This window comes from Pinus tabuliformis, chromosome 8 (genome assembly GCF_031772625.1).
Source record: "Pinus tabuliformis cultivar Carrire ecotype Pingquan chromosome 8, CPIR1, whole genome shotgun sequence".
Taxonomy (NCBI): domain Eukaryota; kingdom Viridiplantae; phylum Streptophyta; class Pinopsida; order Pinales; family Pinaceae; genus Pinus; species Pinus tabuliformis.
Window position 1 is genome coordinate 859057581 of NC_142294.1, and position 23353 is coordinate 859080933.

Consider the following 23353-nt stretch of genomic DNA (forward strand, 5'->3'; position numbering starts at 1 on the left):
CTAAAAAGAAAACATGCCAAAGGGTTTTTTCCTTGAAATCAAAGTTTATATAGAACAAAAATTTCAAACAGACGGAGTCTTGGATCATTGACCAAAGTGTTCATTTTCTCGATTATAATGTTATGTTTTGAGAATTTGGGAATTTGGTAACACCATTAACAACAAATAGATGGAGTCTTGGATCATTGACCAAAGTATTCATTTTCTAATCCAACAATAAGTTTGATGCTTTCGCAACGCATTGTATGCCCATATTCTCAGCACAAAACATTGTAATTGAATTGACCGAATCTTATGTCTATCGTTGAGTTTTGCCTACTTCGTGTTGCTCTGTCTTCTCATTTCCTTGGTAGGAATTGGCATGACCTCGACCTCTTTACCTACTTCGCGATACCTAGATGGTTGGTGTAAAGAGTAGTCTTGTGTAACCAACAATGCATGGGTTTTTTTGTCGATACTCCTCATGCTACCTCTGTATGCATGAGGATCAAACCTCAATATAGTGCTACAACCCTTGTTGCAGGGACTGCCCGGGATCACAGGGCCTTCCCATAATGGCAGGGCTTTCGCATAACTACTGTCACGTTAACTTAACTGGTGCAACAATGACTTGTCGTGTTAACCATCCTCCTGAGTGAAAGGAGCTCTTTCTTTTCTGGGCCACCTGGTGCAACTGAATCGTACTAGACCAGTAAACAATATAGGCTCTTCCTCATTACATATTATGTGTTGTTGTCATCCCTTTAACTTCTCCTTGTATTAATAGTGTGGCTTTATCTATTCATCATGCGATTGTTGCGCTACTTTTCTTGTCGCAATTGTGGACAGTTCTACTATATTGAACTCTCATAGACTTTGAAATTTCCTCTATCAGTTCTCCTACTAGATTTGCTCCCTTGGTTGGCGTTTTATAACTCTAGCAGACTCGCAATGTTTTCTCTTTCCGATAGACAAACATTACATTAGCTTCATCATTAGTACTTACAGATCCATATCAGTACACTTTTGTTTGGAACGCCTATGAAATATTTTTCAATTAAGTTTGAAAAGGATGGCATACACGTGCCACCTCTCAAATTGATACCAATTCTTGCTAGCATAGTTCTTTTTTGATCATATCATCCCAATACCCAATGAGTTGAATGTGAAAATTTGCTTGAAATGCAACAACTGAAAATTATTATTCTAACTGATAAAATTATTATTCAATTTATTTTATTACTGTTAAAATAACGAATAATTCACACTGCAATTTCTCCACAAATAAAACATTGCAAAAAATAAACTAGAAACTAAGAAATAATATGCACACACAAAATAAAATTTGAGACGGTTTTTTTGGACAATTGTCACAAAAAAAACCAAGGTGGGAAAACCGGTGCAACAACTAAGGGTTTTATTATTATGCAACAGTGAAATTTTGAGTACAATATTTGGATTCTCTAGTAGTATTGGTGCACAAGAAGGATGGATCATGGTGTATATGTTTGAATTATAGGGAGCTCAACAAGCTCAATATTAAAGATAAATTTCTTATTCCTGTCATTGATGAATTAAATGGAGCAATTTACTTCACCAAGCTGGATCTTCATTCGAGATATCATCAAATTAGAATGAAGGCTGAAGACATTCTAAAAACAACATTCAAAATTCATGAGGGTCATTATGAATTTTTGGTCATGCCTTTTGGCCTTACTAATGCACCTTCCACATTTCAAGGTTTGATGATTTCCATTTTCAAACAGTTAGAAAATTTGTGTTAGTATTTTTTATGATATACTAATCTACAACAAGTTTTGGAAGGATCATGTTCAACATATTGACAGGGTGCTCAAACTATTGAAGGAGAAAAAATTATATGAAAAAACCTCCAAATGTTTCTTTGGAGTACATGAGGCGAAATATTTGGGTCATATTGTATCTCATGAGGGTGTTAAGGTAGACCCTAACAAAACTAAAGTCATTAAGGAATGGAAAATCCCCACAACCATAAAGCATCTTCGAGGATTTATCGGGTTGACATGGTATTATCGCAAGTTTGTTAAGGATTATGAGAGAATAGCAACACCTCTAACAACATTACTGAAGATAGATGCATTTTCTTGGACTCCAGAAGAAACTAAGGCCTTTGAACATCTTAAAGAGGGAATGTGCGAAGATCGGTCTTAACTACGTCAGACTTCACAAAAACCTTTATTGTGGAATGTGATGCCCCGGGAAATGGAATTCGTGTTGTTTTAATGCAAGAAGGAAGATCTATTTCTTTTGAAATTCGTCCAATCAAAGGAAAGTATTTACACAAACCTGTTTATGAGAAGGAAATGTTCGCAATACTACATGCACTAAAGCAATGGTGACCTTACCCAATGGGAAGACACTTAAAGGTAAAAATAGATCATGATAGTCTTAGATACTTTTTGGAACAAATATTATCTTCAGAAGAGCAACAAAAATGGGTCACAAAGATGTTGGGTTATGACTTTGAAATCATCTACAAAAAGGGAAGCAAATGTTGTTAGAGATGCACTCTCAAGAAAGGATGAGGATGTGGAAACATTGCTTTGTGCCATTTCTATTATCCATCATGATTGGATAACTGAAGCAAGGGATGAATGGAGGAATGATGAAGAGGTGTGGACACTCATTCAAAAGTTGTAGCAAGATCCCAGTACATCTGATACATTTAGCTGGAAAAATGATTCATTATGGTACAAAGATCGCTTATATCTTTGTAAGAATTCCCAACTCAAACAAAAGATTCTTTTGGAATTGCACACCTCCCCCTTAGGAGGGCACTCAGGATTTTAAAAACTTACCACAGGGTTAAGAAGGATTTTTTTTTTATGGCCTTAAATCTGATATTCAGAAGTATGTGGTAGAATGTTTGGTTTTCCAACAAAATAAAGTTGAGACAATTAAGACCCCGGGTTTATTACAACCTTTAGCCATTCCAAGTCAGTGTTGGGAGGAGTTCTCAATGAATTTTATCACAAGTTTACCCAAGTTTGAAGGAAAGAGTATTATCATGGTGGTAGTTGATAAACTTACCAAGTATGCACACTTTTGTGCATTATCTCGTCCTTTTAAAGCCAGCACAACTGCTACTGCATTTATGGAAACAATTCAAAAGCTACATGGAAACCCAAAGATTATTGTAAGTGTAATTTTTTAGATGTAATTATTTTCTTGTCTTGGTACTCAATTAGCTTATAGCTCATCTTATCATCCTATCATCCTCAATTGGACGGGCAAACTGAGATAGTGAACAAATGTTTGGAACGATATCTTTGTTGCTTTGTATATGATAAATAAACACAATAGGTCAAGTGGTTACCTCTAGCTGAATGGTGGTATAACACTTCCTTCCATACTGCAGCAAAAATGACCCCATTTATGGCACTTTATGGATATCATCCACCATCCATCACATCATCTTTAAGAGAAAATTCTAAGGTTCAAGCAGTGGAAGATCACATCAAGCATCAACAACAAGTTCTCCAACTCTTAAAAGATAACCTCACTTTGGCGCAGAATCAAATGAAACAACAGGAATATCAACATCGCAGTGAAATAAGTTTTGATGTAGGTGACTGGGTATTTTTACGGCTACAACCATACAAACAAATGTCCCTCAAGCAATCTAAGAAGGATAATAAATTATCACCCAAGTACTATGGTCCTTACAAGGTGTTGCAAAAGATTGGTACTATGGCATACAAATTGGAGCTGCCTACATCTTCCCGAGTACACCCAGTTTTCCATGTTTCATGCTTAAAGAAGGTTATTGGTGACAAGCTCCCAAATTCAAGTAGTGTTGCTAGAACTTGAAAAATAAGGAAAAATCATATTTTAGCCTGAAGCAGTCACGGAAACAAGAATCCAACAACTAAGAAATCAATTAATTTAAGAGTATCTCATTAAGTGGAAGAACTTTCCCGCTGAAGATTCCACATTGGAGGATAAGAATTTTATACAAAAGCATCCAGAACTACTCAAGCGTCGAGAACAACACTTTTTTGAAGGAGAGGGGCATGTTAGGTCCCTATAATACTAGTGTATCCCCCTTATTTTTATTGTTAGTGTAGACCCATGTTGTTATTGTTGTGCCCAGGATTATATTATTATTGTTATGTAGGCTCTGATTATATTGTGACCCCTTAGACTCCTATATATACCAAGGAGATCTTATCATTTGTATCATCCAAGAATTGTTCATTTATGTAATGTAGAGGAGGTTTCCCCTCAAAGAGGATAATTTGTAAGCCGTTGATCTATCTTTTTTTCTTTTTATTGTGAGTTTGTTGCATAACAAACTACCCCATGAAATACTTTAGAATGATAGCTTACAAGCCTTCCTCCCCACATCAAGATTGCTCCCATAACATACCCACTCGCATCTGTCTACACTTCGAAGGGATGTTGCAAGTTTGGTAATGCTAGAAATGGTGCTTGAATAATCTTGTTCTTTGGCTTCTCAAAGGCCCTCTGTTGACCCTTTCCCCACAAAAAACTCTTGCCACTTGTTGTTATGGCATGGAGTGGTGCTACTATCGCTAAAAAAAAACCTTGAATTTCCTCAAGTATTGTGTTGCCCAAATGAAACTCCTAACCTCATAAACATTAGTAGGCACTGACCATTTTATGATGGCCTCCATGTTGGCAATATTTATCTTCAACTCTCCTCCACCCATCACATACCCTAGATACATCAAATATTGTAGTGCAAACTCACACTTCTTGAGATTTTCTAGCAGTTGGAGCTTCTCCAATGTCTCCAACACTTGTGTCAAATGTGAGATGTGCTCCTCCAGGTAGCATTGTATATCGATATAACATCCAAGTAGACAATAACAAATGAATATATAAAAGGGCATAATATATCACTCATTAACCTCATAAATGTAGCTAGTGCATTGCATAGGCCAAATGACATGACTAACCACTCATACAAACCTTGTTTATTTTTTAAGGCGATTTTCCTAATATCTTCTTCTTTGACTTGAACTTGGTGATATCCAGACTTTAAGTCTAGCTTGGTGAAGTACTTCACTTGTTGCAACAAATCCAAAAATTCATCTATCCTGGGCAAGGGGTGCTTTTCTTGAGTGTGATTTTGTTCAATGCCCTATAATCAATCCACATCTTCCAATTCCCATCCTTGTTTGGCACAGTGACGATGGGTGTACCACATGGTGATGTACTTGGTCGAATGACACCTTGTTCCAGTAATTCATGTAGCTGTTTCTTCACCCCACTTGCTTCTACGATGAACTACCTGTATAGCTCAATGTTTGGTAATGGGGAGTCTGACAATAGTTGGATCTCGTGCTCCACTTCCTTCTTGGATGGTAACCCTTTAGGCTCTCAGAAAACATCCCTATACGTCTGTAGAAACTCTTTCAATAGTTTTTTTTGTTTCTTAGTACACCCTTCCAGGGATGCCATGCCTCTTATAAACTCTTTTACAAATTGATTTTCCCTCAAAAACAATAAAACATACTTCTTGCTGGAACTTATCAATTTCTTGGATTGGTTGGTACTTACTAGTGAAATTATTGACTTGCCTTTATGCACGTTGATGGTAAACGATTTTCCATCCTTGACGAGCTGATACTGGTTGGCTCTTTGCATGAATATTGCATCTCACATGTACATGTAGGGACTTCCAAACACCACTCCACATACATTAAGGGGATCCACATTTAGTTCTACTTCATATAAAATCAACACTAATAGAAAATCTAATATTGCACTATTTTGTTACCTTAACTTTGATCCTTATTTACCCATCCTAATGGATATGGGCTTGGATGATCACGAACTTCCAATCCAAATTTGTTGACCAGCTGTGTTGTAATGAGATTCACCTGCGATCTCGAGTCAAATAAAGCATTAATCTTTGTCTTTTTGATTTGTATATGCAAAAGAGTTTGGTCATTCCTTTCTCTTCATGTTGCTAAAGGCTACTTGGATTCACCTCCTTATGCACCAATGTACATACAATATTCTCATGCATGTTCGAGGTGCTTTCAACTTGGTTGCTCAAATCGGTGGCCATGAGGTTATTCTTCTTATTGTATTTCTTTTTGTTCTTCAGGTTAAGCACTTGATGCAACTTCCAACATTTCTCCTATGTATGGCCATCAATGTTGTAATGGTTGTTGGGATCTTCGCACTAGTGCGTTGATGCTACCATCTTTTTATCTTTTCCCCCTTTCCACTTCTTCTTCCCCTCCTTAGAAGCACCTTGCTGGTCCTTTTGTTTGGATCCAATTGATTGCCCATTCTTGTGGCCTACGTTCACCAGGTACTGTGCTTATACACAAGCCTCATAGGCTCGAACAACAACACTTGCTTTAACATATGGCTATGTAGACACCTCCATATACTTGAGGAGTACACATGGGCTCTTTAGGGAGATACCCAACATTATAGCCATTTTTCTAAACTCTGTTGTGTACTCCAGTAACTTTGATCTTGCTTTTTCCGGAAGTAGTGCCAATGGGTCCATTGGTCCTTTACATACCCAATAGAGTAAAATTGTGACTTTACAAGGGTTTTAAAGTCCCCCCACTTAGTCATTGGAGGTTCTCCCTCCAGCCTCAGGGTATTTGTGTGGCTTACCACTAAGTGAGGGCATGGCCCTCAAATTTCAATCGCACAAATGAAATATTTTGTTCTTCCTCAACATGATGGACGCTGAAATACACTTATAATTTCTATAACCAATGATTTAGCTCCAGAGCATCAATCTCACCTTGGAATGACTTTATATTGACCTTCGTTTCCATTTTGAACATGGACTGTGAATGATTCATGACACTGGAATTGGGTTGGTCTTTTTCGGGTCCTTTATTAAGCTAGTTCTTTATTTCTTCCCGATCTCCTAATCTCCCCTCTGATTTTTCCTTTGCATTAAAGCCCCCATCTTCTTAAAATATCATGAGCTTATTGCTCAGGGTCAACATGAGGAGATTCATATTACGATTTATATGTGCAACTTGTGCTTCCAGCCATGAAAACCTTTCCTATGCAGTATCATGAGGGTCACTCAAAAATTCGTAGATCATGATTAGGGTTTTACGACTTATGGCATAACTAATCTAGATCCCCTGCAAATCTCCACGATATACCCAAAGAAACTTGACTCTAATACCAATATGATACATAAAATGTTATGGATATTCCACTGGATAGTTTGTAACAACAGATTTGATAAAACTCTATTTGAAAATTTGAATTCTACACTTTTAGGGTTTTATTTCTCTTAGATTTTTGGATCTAGATTATTATTAATTGTGTATGCATGCAAATTAAAATTATGTAGAAAATAGAGAACAATGAAATAAAAACTCACAAACCACGATGTGACACAAAATATGACCCATGAAACTTTTTGAAGGAGAAAACCCAACTAGAAGGCAAGGCCTCTCTGCTCTCTTTCCCTGAATAGAAAATGGCTGCAAGTACAAAGAAGTATGGCCTCTGGCCCGTAGACTACTGCAGTGCACAAATCCTCTGTGTGTGCTCTATTTCCTATCCCTCATGACTATTTTTGCTCATATATGGAACAAATTCACTAAAAAAAAATGGAACCCCTTTTCCTCCCAGTGGCCCGATTATAACACAACTCGATAACGTACTAGTGGTTAGGTTTGACTACCTCAACTCTTAACCAGAGTTACAATATGGACTCTTCTAGAGTCTTCTTCATCAGAATCATGTGGCTAGCCCCTTTTCCATGAATAATGAGGGTTTATGTGACATCCTCTCGAATTATGGTGGTGAAAACAAGAAGGTCAACTTCTTAGTGACATAACTTTTGCATACGGACTCTGATTGATGCAATTCTTACACTGTTGGAAAGGTCTTTGTGTTGAATATGAAAAAATGTTATGTGCTATAGCAACAAAGTTTTACCCCCCAAAAAACGTCATTTGATGCCTCAAAATGATCCTTGAAGGTCACAGACTCCAACTTTCCAAACTAGGTCTCGCTCGTAAAAATGGTTGTATGAGCTCATTCCTTCACTTTTTCCACTTTGAAAGCATCGAGATGGATGACAAGCACTATAATGATCCAATTCGGATTAGACCATGCTTTAGAGACTAGAGGTTTGGATTGAATAATTTGATGTACAAAGTTTAGGTTGCTTCAAGTATTCCTTAGAGTCTCAGGCCACTTGTGGGTTTGATAAAGGGCATTAGGAAGGCACCCTTTGATTGCCCCTTTCTTCAATAGGGGAGGAAGCTTGGGAGGCATGGACAACCTTCTTCCCCACTATCAAGGGCTCACACTTATTAAGGATGCCTAATATTAATGTAGTAACTTGCTTCGCTAATTAATACCTTTGGGTATAACACCACTATTAAGTAAGAACTCTTTTAAATCACCTATATCCATTTACCATCATTATTTATTAAAAATATATTTTGAATATAAAACCAAGGAACATCATAGTAAAAATGTCATATTTAAATATAACTAAATAATATTAAATTTTGTAACTTGAACTTTGACCATGGAAGTAAGTGTTTTGAATGTTAATATTTCTCGCACCTTTTCTAATCACTTCATTCCACATCCAAAGGAACCTAAACTTCCAAAAAGATTTTGACAAGTTAATTATCAAATCAACCCATTACAAAGTTTAAGTTGAAAAAGTAAATAAACTTATAACTGAAAAAAGCTCCCAAAAAATGCATAAATGTAATCCATAAAAATTAAAGTGGTGTAGAGATAGCATGCATAAATGTAATCCATAAAAATTAAAGTGGTGTAGAGAGAGCTCGACCCACCTAGCTAATATATTTGTATATTTTAAACTATCCAAGGAAGGAATTCTAATTTCATTTAGATAATATCACTAAAGGGTTTTAATGAAGAATAAAGGACAAATGTGTTTTTTTTTTAATAAGAGATTGGGGTTGAAAAATATATTATATATATTATTTAATTAGGTTGAAGTTAATTCGTTTATCGAATACAAGAATGATTCATTTATAAGAGGATACTTGGCATATTATAACCAAGACTAGGTTGAGTTTTGGTCGAGGTTAATATGTTTATTAAACACAAGATTATTTCATTCATACAAAGATACTATAACTAGGATTGTGTGTAAAGCTTTATAGAGATGAGACATCTTTTGAGGTAGTTGATTGAATTCCCCTAAAGTAATTTCTATTTTCAATTTTTTTCCATAAATTTGAATTAAAAAATTTAATAAAAAATAAAACCAAGAAAAACAATCCATCTATATCCAATGTGAGCCAAAAACTTACAACATTACTCGATTACATCCTATAATTAATGGCTAAAGTGACGAGTAAGAAGCACGTAGACCAAGCCACCAAAACTTCATCTTTGATCCATTATATAATTCTATGTTACACGGGGGCCCATCCCCACCAAAAAATCCCTCGTACGCGATGTTCCAACATACCAGGGACTTTTACAGGGGTTGGGAATGTCCCCAATTTTTTGGGGACTTCATTGGGGGCTTGGGGATTTCCAAGCTGTTCCCAAACTATCTCGGGCAAATTTTGGGGACTTTCGAGTACCATTCCGCCGTTCCCAAAGAAAAAGCAATTTGTCTGACTCGATTTTGACTAGGTTTACTTTGTTGTTTAGATAGTTTTCCCTCAAACAATGAAGGTTGTATGGATGTTATTTTTGAATGTAACCTCATGTGTGAAGTAAACACTTCCAACAATGACTCATTTCAACGAATTTCCTCTTAAGACCAATGTTTCCAAAATTGTTCTTTACACTTACTTTGTCCAAGAATAATAAACCAGGATTCAAGACTAATTTACATCTCAGACTGATGTAACGAAACCACACTATGTTTAAATGCTCTAACACACTTTGCAACTTTGCTAATTATGCCAAGGAAGTTGAATGTCTTTAACTTGGCCATATTAGTAGCAGTGATTGTAAGAAAGGTCCTTTTTGCTTTCATAGGATTAGGAAAATATCTAGTGTGGTTGACGAGTCAAACTTGGCTTTTATTTGACAAATCTAGCATAGAGGTCAATTTAGGTGTTGAGATTGACAATATTAGGAATTTGAGCCAAGGTATGATTTTGACAAAATTAGCATGCTTGCCCACTAGGATAGTTAGGTGAATTAGTTTACACACAAAAATGTCAACCAAGAATAGTAAAACTGAATCTGCTTTTGGATTTGACCAAAAATAACAAGCAAGACAACTAGCTCTAGTAATTCAACCCAGGTTTTTGATTTGACATTTATGGCAAGACAAATTAGGTCATTGAAAGGTCAAACTAGCAAGAGTTAGTGTTTTAGCGCTAGGCCATTTGGACCGTCATATAGATGGATACCCTCCAACTAACTATCATGTGTCACACTAGGAGAAGAGTTCACTTACTCAACACTACTCTTGACTCAACATCCTTGAACTAAAAACTTCAACTTGAATTTGAGATTTTGTATTTGGTTTTGTAATTATTAAAATGAATTTCATATTTCTTAGCTAGTTCAATAATTATAACTTTATTGCAATGTTGTATTTATTATTTATCTTTATGCACATGGAGAATTTTAAAATAATAATAATAATTTTTATTATATATATGTATATATATTATTGACTGCGTCAACATGACGTCCCTTTGAAAATTTGGGGGTGCGCTCTAGCCCTACCAACCCAGGTGAGACTCTTGTAAATCGATTCCAAACACCAAAACTCTAAAGGGTGGAGTTGGTGATGGGACTTGCTTTCATATTGCTTGTATCTTCCTACACTACGGGCATATGGGTGACACCTCCAGAGATTTGAACACATGTGAGACTATTGCAAATCGATTCCAAACACCAAAACTCAAGAGGCTGGAGTTGGTGATGGGACTTGCTTTCATATTACTTGTACCTTCCTACAGTGCGGTGTATGGGTGACGCATCCAGAGATTTGAACACAGGTGAGACTCTTGCAAATTGATTCCAAACACCAAAATTCCAGAGGGCGGAGTTGGTGATGGGAATTGCTTTCATATTGCACTACGAGCGTATGGGTGACACCTCCAGAGATTTGAACACAAGTGAGACTCTTGCAAATCAATTCCAAATACCAAAACTCCAGAGGCCGGAGATGGCGATGAGACTTGCTTTCATATTGCTTCTATCTTCCTACACTACGGACATATGGGTGATGCCTCCAAAGATTTGAACACAGGTGAGACTCTTGCAAATCGATTCAAAACACCAAAACTCCAGAGGCTAGAGTCAGTAATGGGACTTGCTTTCATATTGGTTGTATCTTTCTACACTACGGGCATATGGGTGAGGCCTCTAGAGATTTGAACACAGGTGAGACTCTTGCAAATCGATTCCAAACACCAAAACTCTAAAGACCAGAATTGGTAATGAAACTTGTTTTCACATTGCTTGTGTCTTCCTATACTACTACAGGGGTATGAGAGATACTTCCAAAAAAAATTAAACACTATAACAAATCCATTCCAAACACCAAAATAATAGTAGTATAATATATATATATATATATTTGCCGTACCTTGGAAAGTCCCCGTCCCCGTCCCCAATGAGAGTGCAACATAGTATAATACACTGGAACAATTTGGTTAGAAAATAAAAGATCCGACGTCCTCTGAGAGGAAGGAGTAGAAGGAGAGTGGAAATGAGCAAAAGAGCTGCAGAGGATCAGTTCCACCAAACGTTGACGAGCTTCACAGAAACTCTCAATGAAACCCTGACGGTAAGCGATTATTACTCGTAAACCCCAAATTTACCAAGTGTTTACCGTTCTGTAAGTTCGTATTAACACGTGCTGTAGATTCGTGGGTTGTCCTGGGAGTTTCGGCATTATGCCTCTTAGTCGATATACTGATTGTGAACCCAAATCAGGGTTTGGTGCATGAAATTAGTTCTATGTAACCATGATTTTATCAGTCCTAGCGGTTAAAATCTGGTTTCCAGAATGCGATGCGATAAAATCCCCCCTGTGAATTGGTTTATTGGCGCTTCTCTGAGAATGTACTGCTCCCAGCCTTGTGGGGTTTTACTGGAGGACTCATAATTGGGGTTTTGGAGCTTTCAGACCATCGGCCTACTAATTATGCCTTGATGGGATGTATGCGTGTTTAACAGCTTCTAAACGAGCCGGCCTGTACATTGGAGAAAGTACCATGGACTGACGTGAGGAAGTCGGGAGAGCAAATAGCGAAGCACGCCACTACAGGTTTCTCGTTATTATTTTGAAAAATGAATTGCCACTGTCTTTGAATGGAATGAGGGATTGCATTTTGGTAGAATAAAGCAGTGACTTGCTTAAATATTATAATGGGAAAATAAATGCAGCCTCATATCCCAATACAAACAATATGCCATTCAGCCAACTACAACTTCAACTATCTGTTTGTCTAAATTCAAGCTGTGAATGTTACAAATTATTTCAGATCTGCCACCGCCATTATTCTGATTTTTGAATTGCAACATCAGGAAATTTTCTTCACGTGTTACCTGAGATGTTTACTGTTGGTTTTCTCCAGTGGACATCTTCAGTGACTGTTAGCCTTCTGATTTAGATAATTTTTTGTTCACACGAATAATGTATTCCAATGCAACTTCACTGTAACCATTACGTTGGAGTCGGTTTTCACTTGGATAATGGTAGCTTTGTTTTATAAATTTCTTGTTTATCAAGCACATTTTCAGTCGATGTGAGTTGACACTAAGACCAAGTACATTATCACTGTTCTAGATCTGCATTAGATCACATCCATTTACTTAATATTCATTTGGTCAAGTGCCAATGAGATTAACTTTCTAAGCTAAATCTGTTTGATCATTGCGTGAATAAACGTTTGCACTTATCTTCAATTCATATGGAGAAAAATAAGTATCTAATCTCAAAACTTGCTCAAGGATATTTCTACGCACTTGTATTTACAAGGCCATTGTTTTTGGATAGAAAGAACGTTTTATTCATTATAAAAAAAATTGAAATCCCCATTGTAGATAGTTGAAGTTACATCTGAATTGTCTTTTTAGAATGCAGGTAGAGCAAACAATAGAGCTTATACCCGTTGAGAAATGTAAGTAGTTTTGGTCTACATAATTGTTGTACTCATTTCAATATGTATCCTAAGTAACAAGAAAAGAAGAAAGAAAAATTATCATTATTAAGGCATGTGTTTCATGCTCATTATTGATGGTCTTTTAGGTAAAAGCATGTTCTTCGTGCTTCTAGGGTTTGTTAAGTCTTAGGATTTATTGTTATGAGTCAATGGAGTCAACATCATGTTCATAAGACCCTTTCGGGCAATTTGTAATTGTAAAAAAAATTATTTTTGAGTCTTGAAAGTTTGGGAATTTCCAAGAGTACAAGTCGGCCTAAAGGAGGGAATTTGACCCCTTGAGAAGGCTATATAAAGAGCAGTTCAACTTCATTTGGAGATACACTCACACACAAGATCGATCTACAAGAAAAATAGTTTGATCTGTAGCTAGGAAGCTGGGAGAAGAAGAGCGAAGTTCTAAGAAGAAGTTGGGAGGACGGAATACTTTGTTTCTGGGCTATATCTCTCTCACACGTGTGAACATCTAGGGTTTTTGGATTGTAGAAACAAGCCAAAATTGCAGGTCCAAGTTGCGGGAGGACGAAGTGTAGAATCTGTAGCTGGAAGAAGAAAGAACTCTTGTCTAGACCTCGTTGATCTTGGGAGAGCTGTCTTGCTCTAAGTAGGTTTCAAGAAGAGGCTGTATTAGGGTTTCCAAGAAGGTGCAAGGATGAAGTTGCAGGTCGAGTAGCAGTGTTGTAGGTCGAAGTTGCAAGGAAGAGCAGTTTGGTGTAGATTCAAGAAGGACTTGAGGAAGGGCTAACTTGGTATTGGGAGGAGGATTTGGTCTAGGGATCGGGTCTTTGTATCTCGTTTGAACCAGATTCTATTTTTTTGACTTACGAAAATTAAAATTTTCCTGTAGTAAAAAAGTGAATCAATCTCATCAATTGAGATTTAATCTTTTAGCCATTTATGGAGTTTGTGGGCCTAGGTCAACTTTATGAGGAAAAGGGCACAAACTTGGCTCAGTATGCAATAGATGATTTGCGTGCTTAGCTCAACAAAAGAAGGGTTTTGCAGATCAACGCACTAGGGTAGGAAGAGAGGCCGAACAACCTCAACGTATTTCTTCACCCAACGTACATCTCTTCTAGGGCCGAATTAGCTTGCGCAGAAGGGTCGAATTAGCTTGTACACATTTGTACAGTGCACATGCAAGGAGGCCGAGTAGGGAAGGAGTGTGTAGACCAACTGTGTTGAGGGTCAACGAATTGAAGGGAAATTTTCCCATAGATTTGTAATCATTATTTGAAGATTTTTCAGAGCAAAATAATATAAACACATAAGTTGGCAGGTTTTGCCTAGTTGGGGTTTCCTAGTTAAATTTCTGGTGTATTGTTTTATTGTGTGCTTGTGTCTTCACGAATTTATTTTTTCCGTTGCTATTATTTTGTTAGAATACTTGGTGTATTTAGTAAGTGAATTTCAGAGTTCAGTTTTTTAGTTCCTCCATTTCATGATACTTATTAAATTAACAACTGGTTATTAGAAAACTAACATGGTATCAGAGCTACGTCTTTGAGTGAAGACCAACAATCTTGTTTCGACCTCAAGAACAGGTTCAAGGTGCAAAGGAGAGGCGTAATATGGTTGAAAGATTTCCCTAGGGTTTCTAGCAGTGCGACCTAGTTTCGACCCATAGAGCGCAAATTTTCTAGCCAGAACAACGTGCTAGGGTTTCTGAAGAATTCGACCAACAGAATGTCTTACTAGGGTAAGTTTGAGACCAAAGCACAGTTTGGAGGGAGCAACAAATTTCTACTCATGGAAGGAGAGGATTACTGTGGTGCTAGAGGAGGAGTGTGTGAATGAGTTTGTGGAGAACCCAACAACCACGCCAACTGACTCCTAACAGTTGGCTCAACGTAACAAGGACGATGCCAAAGCAAGGAGGATTATCCTAGAAGGAGTTAGGACCACATTGTACCACATCTTTTCGACAAGAAGACCGCCAAAGAAATGTGGACAACTATTTTGAACTTATACCAGGGCTCAAGTGAGGCCTTTTACTTGTTTGAAAATCTAACTAGGTTTGGTCTTCATTAATGTATTTGAGTCATCATGAAATGTACTTGTCAAAAGAATAAAGAAAATTATTATTATTATTATTATTATGACTTATTAAAGCATGTGTTTCATGCTTGGGTCATCATGTTTTAGGTCAAAGTCCCCATTGAGGATTTCTAGGATTTATTCTGAGTTAATAGAGTCACTGTACTTTTAAAGAGACCCTTCTTGGGCTTTTGAATCATGTAAAAAGGTTTAATATTGAGTCAAAAATGAAATATGTTACCTCCACACCAAGTCGGCCTTAAGATGATCAAGTCGCCCTCAAGGAGGGCTATTCAACCTCACCTAATAAAGAAGCAGTTCGAATTCTTTTGGGGGAGATTATCTCGAGCAAGTTCGATATCTCGCTGGAAGCCAAAGAAAGTGCGAAGTGAAGGAAGAGGGCTAAAGAAGTGCGAGTTTGATCAAGGTGAAAGAAGAAAGAAAATCGAATTTTGGTGCATCTCTCTCTCTCTCCCTCATGCCCTAGATTGGAATATCAAAGTTCTCTTGTTGATGCCGTTGCCAGTTGCTGCATGTTGCTGTTGCTAGAACAAGTATAGGTCGAAGTTACTGTTGTTGGGTGTTGCTGCCTCAAGAAGTTGTATTGGGCTAAGATCGAAGTTCCTAAGTCAAGATCAAAGTCTTTAAGCCAAGATCGAAGTCTCCAAAGCAAGGTCGAAGTTACTAGGTCCAAGAAGTGCTGCTTGGTGCTGCTACTGCTGCCAGGTCAAGTAGGATCATCTGCAAAGGAAGAGGAAGGCTGACTTGGTGTGGAGGAAGGCTTCTGTCAGGGTCTAGAGTCTTGGATTATCTCAGGAAAACTATTGAAGGAAGAATGATTGACTGGTTTTCCCCTAGAAAGGGGTTTTGCCCTGTCTGTGTGGCTATATTTGGTGTCCATTGATTTATGTGCTATTGCTTTGGTAATTGTTTGATGAACTAAAAGGAAAGAAGATGTAAACGAAATCCAATAAGAAATGAAGAACATCACAAGTAATTATCAAATATAAGAAAATATTTCTGCCTTCCTGATTTTCTAACATTACTCACCACCTATGGGTAGCATATATAGGAGAAAAGTTCTCTCCTAGATGGTCCTTAGCTAGCAGCCAACATTCCCTTGCAGCCAACAGAGAGCTCGATGTGCCCTTATCTCCACCACTTGAGCCAACCATGTGGTCCCTCGCCCACTTGTTATGATTGTATGTTTGAAGGTGGGCCTCCCAACCCTGAAGGTATGGCTTTTCATTGGAGTAATTTTCCTTACTTGTCATGGGCACTTTTGGGCATGGATTGGTGGGGGGATTCGGCTGAAAGAGTGGGATAAGTTGTACTCTTGTCTCCACTGCCCGATTTCGTGGTTAGCCTTGTATCGTAGTCCCGTGGGATCTCCTTAACTGTCCATTAGCTTTAGGGTTGGCACTACATGGGAAATCCCGATTTTGGTTGCATGGTACCACGTTCTGACACCATATACATCACTCCCTTCCACCCATTTTAGCCCCATTCATCTATTTTCCCATCCGGGTCCACATATGGTTAGCCTGCCCCCTCCCGTTGTGTTAATTTTAGGCAACAATGGTATGTTCAATGCTTAAGAGCAATTTTACTTCAATTTCGTTACTAGCCCAATATCAATATCTAGTTTAGAAATCACATCAACATGATAGTAAAATGTAGATAGAACATAAACATAAACAATAGAAGACAAGTTAAGACAAGAGGACACAAGATGTGGCACCAGCCAGGGACAAACCCTAATGTGGGGAAACCCTTAATCAATTCTTCTTATAGGCAGAGAGAGATAGTACAATTTACAAATTTGATAATTTATAACAGTAGTAAAAGAGCCCTAACCAAAGAAGTCAACGCTGGTCAATAGGGCGGATTTGACTCTCAAAGATTTGGTCAACTTCAGCCAACTTCGGCCTCCAAACAGCAAGATGAAACAACCTTCAAAATAGTCAAATTCGGCCTAGTCAAAGTTTGGTCAAACAATCAACTTGTGGTCAGCCCTAACCACAGTCAACGTTGGTCAAACAATCAATGGTTTGCCTCGATTTTTGTGCTTAGAAATGCAGCCTGCCCAAACAAAGATAACACTCACAAAAACACAATCAAACAGGTCAATGCTTGGTCAATGCAACCCAAAACAACCTTCTGGAAATTCAGTCAAACTAGGTCAACGCTGAAACAAAAAATGTCCTTCCTTTCCTTCTCACGTGTGGAGAGAGGAGCTGCCTAGAAATCCGTACCCAATCAGATGAGGAGAGAGAGATATGTGAAGATGAATGATGTCCAAATGAGGATGAGGCATCATGTATTTATAGGTAAACTTTGAGGATGAATAGATGTGATTTTTGGGCTTCTGACCTTACATAAGTTTGCTGGCCGACCTTAACGATTTGTCCATAATCAAAATAAATTCATTACTTCATTTGTATATGTCAGAATCGGATGATCTCTAGATCAATCCTACACCTCTCGGAGAGAGGAATCCAAGAAAAATATTAGCTGCCATAAATAAGATGACCCATGTGGAGTTTGGTCCTAGTTGCCAATGTTAACACTCCCTCTCAACTAGGGAGAACTCCATCTGCTAATCCATCTACCAATTTGTACTATCTCTGCCATCAATGCACTGCTCTGCTTTGCTGAACTATGAAGAAGAAGAAGTGATCGAGAATGTATCATACCATTCTCTACTGACCCGAAGTCAGTTCCAATCAAAAGAGAGTGTCTCATACCACTCTTACTGACCCAAAGTCTGTTCCAATAAAAAGAGAGTGTCCCATACCACTTTTACTGACCCGAAGTCAGTTCCCATTGATCCTATCATAGGGAGTATGGTAGTACACGATGCGTCCATCGGTAGTACTATGGTCCCTATCCTCATTTCCCTACTCATTGGCCAGATGAGAGGTACTTCACATGAGTCCCAGATTGCATGGGTTAGGATGTCTCAACAGGAGAAGGATGAATCACTCATCCTGCCTACATGTCGCCGAGGGGTGTAACAGGTGAAGGCTAAACCACTCACCCTATACACAACAAACCATTAGGGGAGGGCTGAACCACTTACCCTATGGTAGCTCATCGCTCCAAGAATTACCCCAAGCCCCCCGAAGCTCCCAAAGCTCAATGTTCATTTCATAGAGGACCCTCATAAGAGGGTCTCTCCACGACTCCAAGTCATTCTCGGAAGGCCAAGAATTTGACCTTTCCCAGGGGCTTTGTCAGAATATCCTGGACCTGGTCATCAATCCCAATGTGATGGAGCCTTATTGCTCCTCGTTGTACCATGTCCCAAATAAAGTGGTACCTGATATCTATATGCTTGGAGTGATCATGAAACACGAGATTCTCAGATAATCAGATCCCACTTTGGTTGTCACAGAGGATCACGGTGGTATCCAACACATGTCCAAACAACTCACTAAAGAGCTTCCTCAACCAGACAGCTTCACAGGAGGCCATACTAGCAGCTATGTATACAACCTCGATGGTGCTCAAGGTAACCGATCTCTGCTTCCTGCTCATCCAGGATATCGAAGTAGAACCCAAAGAAAAACAACATCCAAAAGTGCTCTTGCAATCCACCACACTTCCAGCCCAATCAGCATCAGAATAACCATGCAACCTCACATTTCCGGCAGTGTATCTCAGTCCATGAGTGATTGTGCCTTGAAGATATCTCAGAAGATTCTTGGCGGCAATCCAATGTATATGATGAGGCTCAGCTATGTATGGCTAAATGTCTTAACTGCAAAACACATGTCCGGACGGGTGTTCACCAAGAACATCAGTGCCGACTCTAGACTCTATAGATGATACATATCAATTAGAGTGTTAGACTTTAGTGTTGTGAATTTGAACTTTCAGTCTTCCTAGTTCAATGTGCAGTTGGTGATGGTCAGGTGGCATTTTTTTTTAAACATGATTATTTGGTGATGATTCATCTTGATAGTTTCTCACTTGCTAGATAAGATATTTGAGTTTTTTATCTTCTAAATTTCTACTTTCTATTATATGCTTAAAATTTTGATACATTCTACCTACTATTATCTGTGATATGCAAAAATTTTGATGTATGTTTGTAATTGCTAGAATTTAGATGCTTGATGCTCGAATAATTTGTTAAACACACATGGACAACAAAGACAATATGAAAGATAAATCATGCAGTACATTTTTTATTAACATGAGATATACATTTATAGTACATTATGTGACTCTTGGGTTTCAGATCCCAAGGTCTCTTGGACTGCTTTGGTCTATTCGGCTTCCACACTAACCCATTTAGGATTAGGTGTCCAACATTCCCCCCTTAATCCGAAGGGTTATGTATGAGTCCAAGAAGAGAGCTGTAATACAAAATGTGCAAAAAATGCATGGCAGCACTAGGCTGAATGTGCTCTATGAAATGTTGGTAAAAAGGGCGGTGGTTTAAGGATGACCACCAACACTGGAACGCTTAGTGCAGTTCCCGGAACTCTTCCAAAACTGGCAAGAAACTGAAGTTTTCTGCTAGAGGAAGTGATCCTATTGTTTTAAAGAGGGAAACCTTCAACCATAAAAGGGAGGTCTCACCTCGCATAAAAGGTAAAACTTCAACCTGAAAAGGGAAGTCTCAACCTGTGATGGTTTAAGGATGACCAACAACTCTGGAATGCTTAATGCAATTCCTGAACTCTTCCAAAACTGGCAAGAAGCTGATGTCTTCTGCTAGAGGAAGTGTTCTCAATTTTGTTCCAGGAATGCTTCCAAAACTGGCAAGAAGCTGAAGTCTTCTGCTAGAGGAAGTGTCCCAGATTGTCAATTGAAGGCATGTTCACAGGCATCTTTGTCTCTGGCTACAACTCTGAAACTGGTGTGGCAGGTTGTGGCTCAGGCTTGCTTGATGTGACTTTGAAGCTTGTAGATGACCATCATTTCCCCCCCTGTTAGGTACAAGGTGAGAAGATGGAGAAAACTCAACTGCAAGACTGTTCAATACTCTGGAACAAGTTCTAACATGTGTTTGGAATATCTTCTTGGCTGTTGATGCCCATTGCCAAGAAGCGATCCATCCAAGATGAATCTTTGTTCTTGCAAGGTGTTTGTTTCTGAAGCATCTGTTTGAAGAATGGCTAGTTTTATGACAGTGCTCACATGGATGAAGATCAAAACAGTGATCTTTCAGATGGCCAACTCGGTCACAGTGTTGGCATTTTATGATCTGTTTTGTTGTTGCTGTTGCTGTGGAAGAGGGGCAGAGTCTGGAACAGCTGAAGCTGAACTGTCATGAGGAGCAGGTGAACTGTCATGAATGAATCCAGCACTCTGAAATTGAATGGGCTTGGCATAGTCTGGAATATGAAAGGACAAGTCCTTGTCATATCCAAGACCAGTTCTGTGCTTGTTGTGGACAAGCTGTTCCCAAGGTCTGATGATGGGCTTGGGAAGTGCAGACTGAGTTTCTGCATCTGCATGTACAACTGCTGCTTTATTGGATTCTGATTCAACCTCAATCTTACTAATTTCACCACTTGCTAGTTTAACCTTGAACAACATATTGTTTTGAGCAGAAAACAATTTGGAATGACAAATCTGTTGAAGCTCATCTTGCTGGAACTGAGATTCTAGTTGCAAAAAATCAATCTTTTCTTGTGCATCATGCAGGCAGGTCTGAATGTCACAAAGAGTGTCTTTGCTAACATTTACCTTCCCACCAATAGTGGAGTGTATTAGTGTATTCAGTAACTCTAATACATCATCAAATCTAGCCATTGTCTCAACAAAGAAATGAACACTCAACAATCCTAGTGGAGACTATAGCAAGTCTAGACAAACCCCAGCTATTGAAGATTTCAAAAATTAAGAATATCAGTTTGAAAAATACATTGTCCAATACCAGGCTTTCAAAGATTTTGTTCTTTAAATTCTGTAGAAATTTCACATCTGACTAGACTTTTTAAATTAAGTTACGTAGCTGATTCCTTCAAACTTTATAGAACTTGCCTCTATATCCCTTCTGGAAGCTCAGGAATGCAAAAAGAATAAAAAATCCGCGAATACCAGCAATGGAGACACGGCTCAAACTCCACGAATATACACAAGGGTAGCTCGACCTCTTCCTTCAATAATAAATCCAAGAATCTCAACCCCTTTTTTATTGGAAATGACCCCAATGATGTAAAAAACTTCACCGAAGGTATTCAAAAGGCACTCAACTAATTCCAGCTAAGAATTTAACCAATCACTAACAGATTTGTGTCCAGCAAGAATGAGAGGCTCAAATTCCTTCCAACACAGATACAATAGATATGTTTCACCCTTAAAATGCTCAGGTATACCAAGATACGCTTTGTATGGATGCACAACTAAATGACTTCTTCCTTTTTTTTGAAATTCGAACTTCAACTACAGGAATGGATTACATATACCTCTGATATATCAACTCTAATAATAACAGAGATCTGAAGTAGTATATACCAGCAAATGTTAGGAAGAACAGTGGCTGTAGATAAGTGTTATAACATCAAAGAAGCTCCATCATTACAGAGAAAACACCACAGTGATAATATATGCAACGTATTCAACTCCAAGACAGAGAAATAAATATGGAGTGTCTTCAATATATTCACAGCCACACATCCAATGAGATGAGGAAGTTTGAGACCCTCTATAGCAGAGGTACATCACCAAACATCACTTCCAATAGTCTATACTCATTAAGATTTCAAGCACAGGTACAGTGATATGCTGCTCAACTGAAACAACCACTGAAAATACAAGTTTGTAGCCTTGGGGCTAGATCAATCTTTATGCATGTAGACTTTGCGGGCAAACACTTCCTCTTTGTAACAGTGAAAACACAAAATAATGTACCATATACAATCACTCCCAAGCGGGCGCCAAGCTTGAATATACGTTCAATGCTTGAATATAGTGAGCGGATTCAGCTTTAAAAAGTCGTTAGTAATGCAAACGCATTCAGGCATTCAAACATTAATAATGCTGCGCATTCAATGAAACGACAATACCACTGCGTCGATGGCAGTTGAACAGGCGTTCGTAGGAAGGCAAAACGTCAATAGCCGTTGCCGGGGAACGAACCCGGGTCACACTTGAGTACTGCCGTCGATTTTGAAGACCAAGAAGAAGGCTTCCCCCGGCTCAGCAACTGTCCTGACATATACAAACAGAAATTGCTGCTGTCACGAACTCAGAGAGGCAGATGTTGATGGTAATGGTGTTCTAGACTATAGAGAATTTGTTGCAGCTTCAGTTCATTGGCAAAGGATGGGCAATGATGAGCATTTGCATAAGGCATTTACATACTTTGACAAAAATGGTAGTGGATATATTGAAATCGAGGAGCTTAGAGAAGCCTTGGTGGATGATTTGGGTTCCAATGACGCAGACGTTCTGGATGATATTGTCCGTGAAGTAGATACTGATAAGGATGGTCGCATCAGTTATGACAAAGACTGGTACTGACTGGAGGAAGGCCTTACGACAGTACTCACGGGAAAGGTTCAGTAGCCTGAGTATGAGATTGTTCAAGGATGGGTCCTTACATAAGCGTTTCACCAATTCCTCTGGAGCTCGAAGGTGAATCCACAGGGCGCTTCTCGATTCCGCATCCCACAAATACTCTTCAATGTACAATGTACCTATATATCCTAGGTACTCATTTCATCTCTCAGAAGATGAACTGTATGGGATAATTCACTCACTACATTACTCACAGATTCACGACGCTTAAACAGAAATTCACCATTACACAAAACTGCTTTGTTTAGAGTTGGACAAACACTACTGCTAAAGGGGCCTCTGAGATATATATTACATTTTCCGGAAAAACATCAAGTACTAACACTTAGTTAAGATGGGCATCCTATACCACAAAAGGCTTGTCCATTCATCGAATATTGCACCCACGGGCTTCCAACATCTCAATCAGAACTCGTGGTAAATTAAACTTTAAGGATTGAAGAAGCTTAAGTTTCTTCAAACTTTTGCAAGCCAGCAGAAAATACATGAAACCATTGGCCGTTACACTCCTCAAATAAACTAGCTTTACGTTTTGTAAGCATCTAAGACTTGCCAGTGCTAACAAACCAACATCTGAGATTGAACAGTATGAGACATTCATCTGTCGCAAATTTTGACAGGACTTGGCTACAACCAATATTCCAACATCATCCACACCG

General features: G+C 38.4%; 1 protein-coding gene across 1 annotated transcript in view; it reads left to right on the forward strand.

The window, feature by feature from the left end:
- The first annotated feature begins 11550 nt into the window (after window positions 1-11550).
- The window catches only part of LOC149238274 (uncharacterized), a 48907-nt gene continuing 37104 nt past the window's right edge, over window positions 11551-23353 (forward strand). Inside the window, exons 1-2 of the mRNA XM_089372977.1 lie at window positions 11551-11737; window positions 12130-12220. Of these exons, the coding sequence (XP_089229103.1) occupies window positions 11660-11737; window positions 12130-12220 (169 nt within the window). The 5' untranslated portion in view covers window positions 11551-11659. The remainder of the gene's footprint in view (window positions 11738-12129; window positions 12221-23353) is intronic.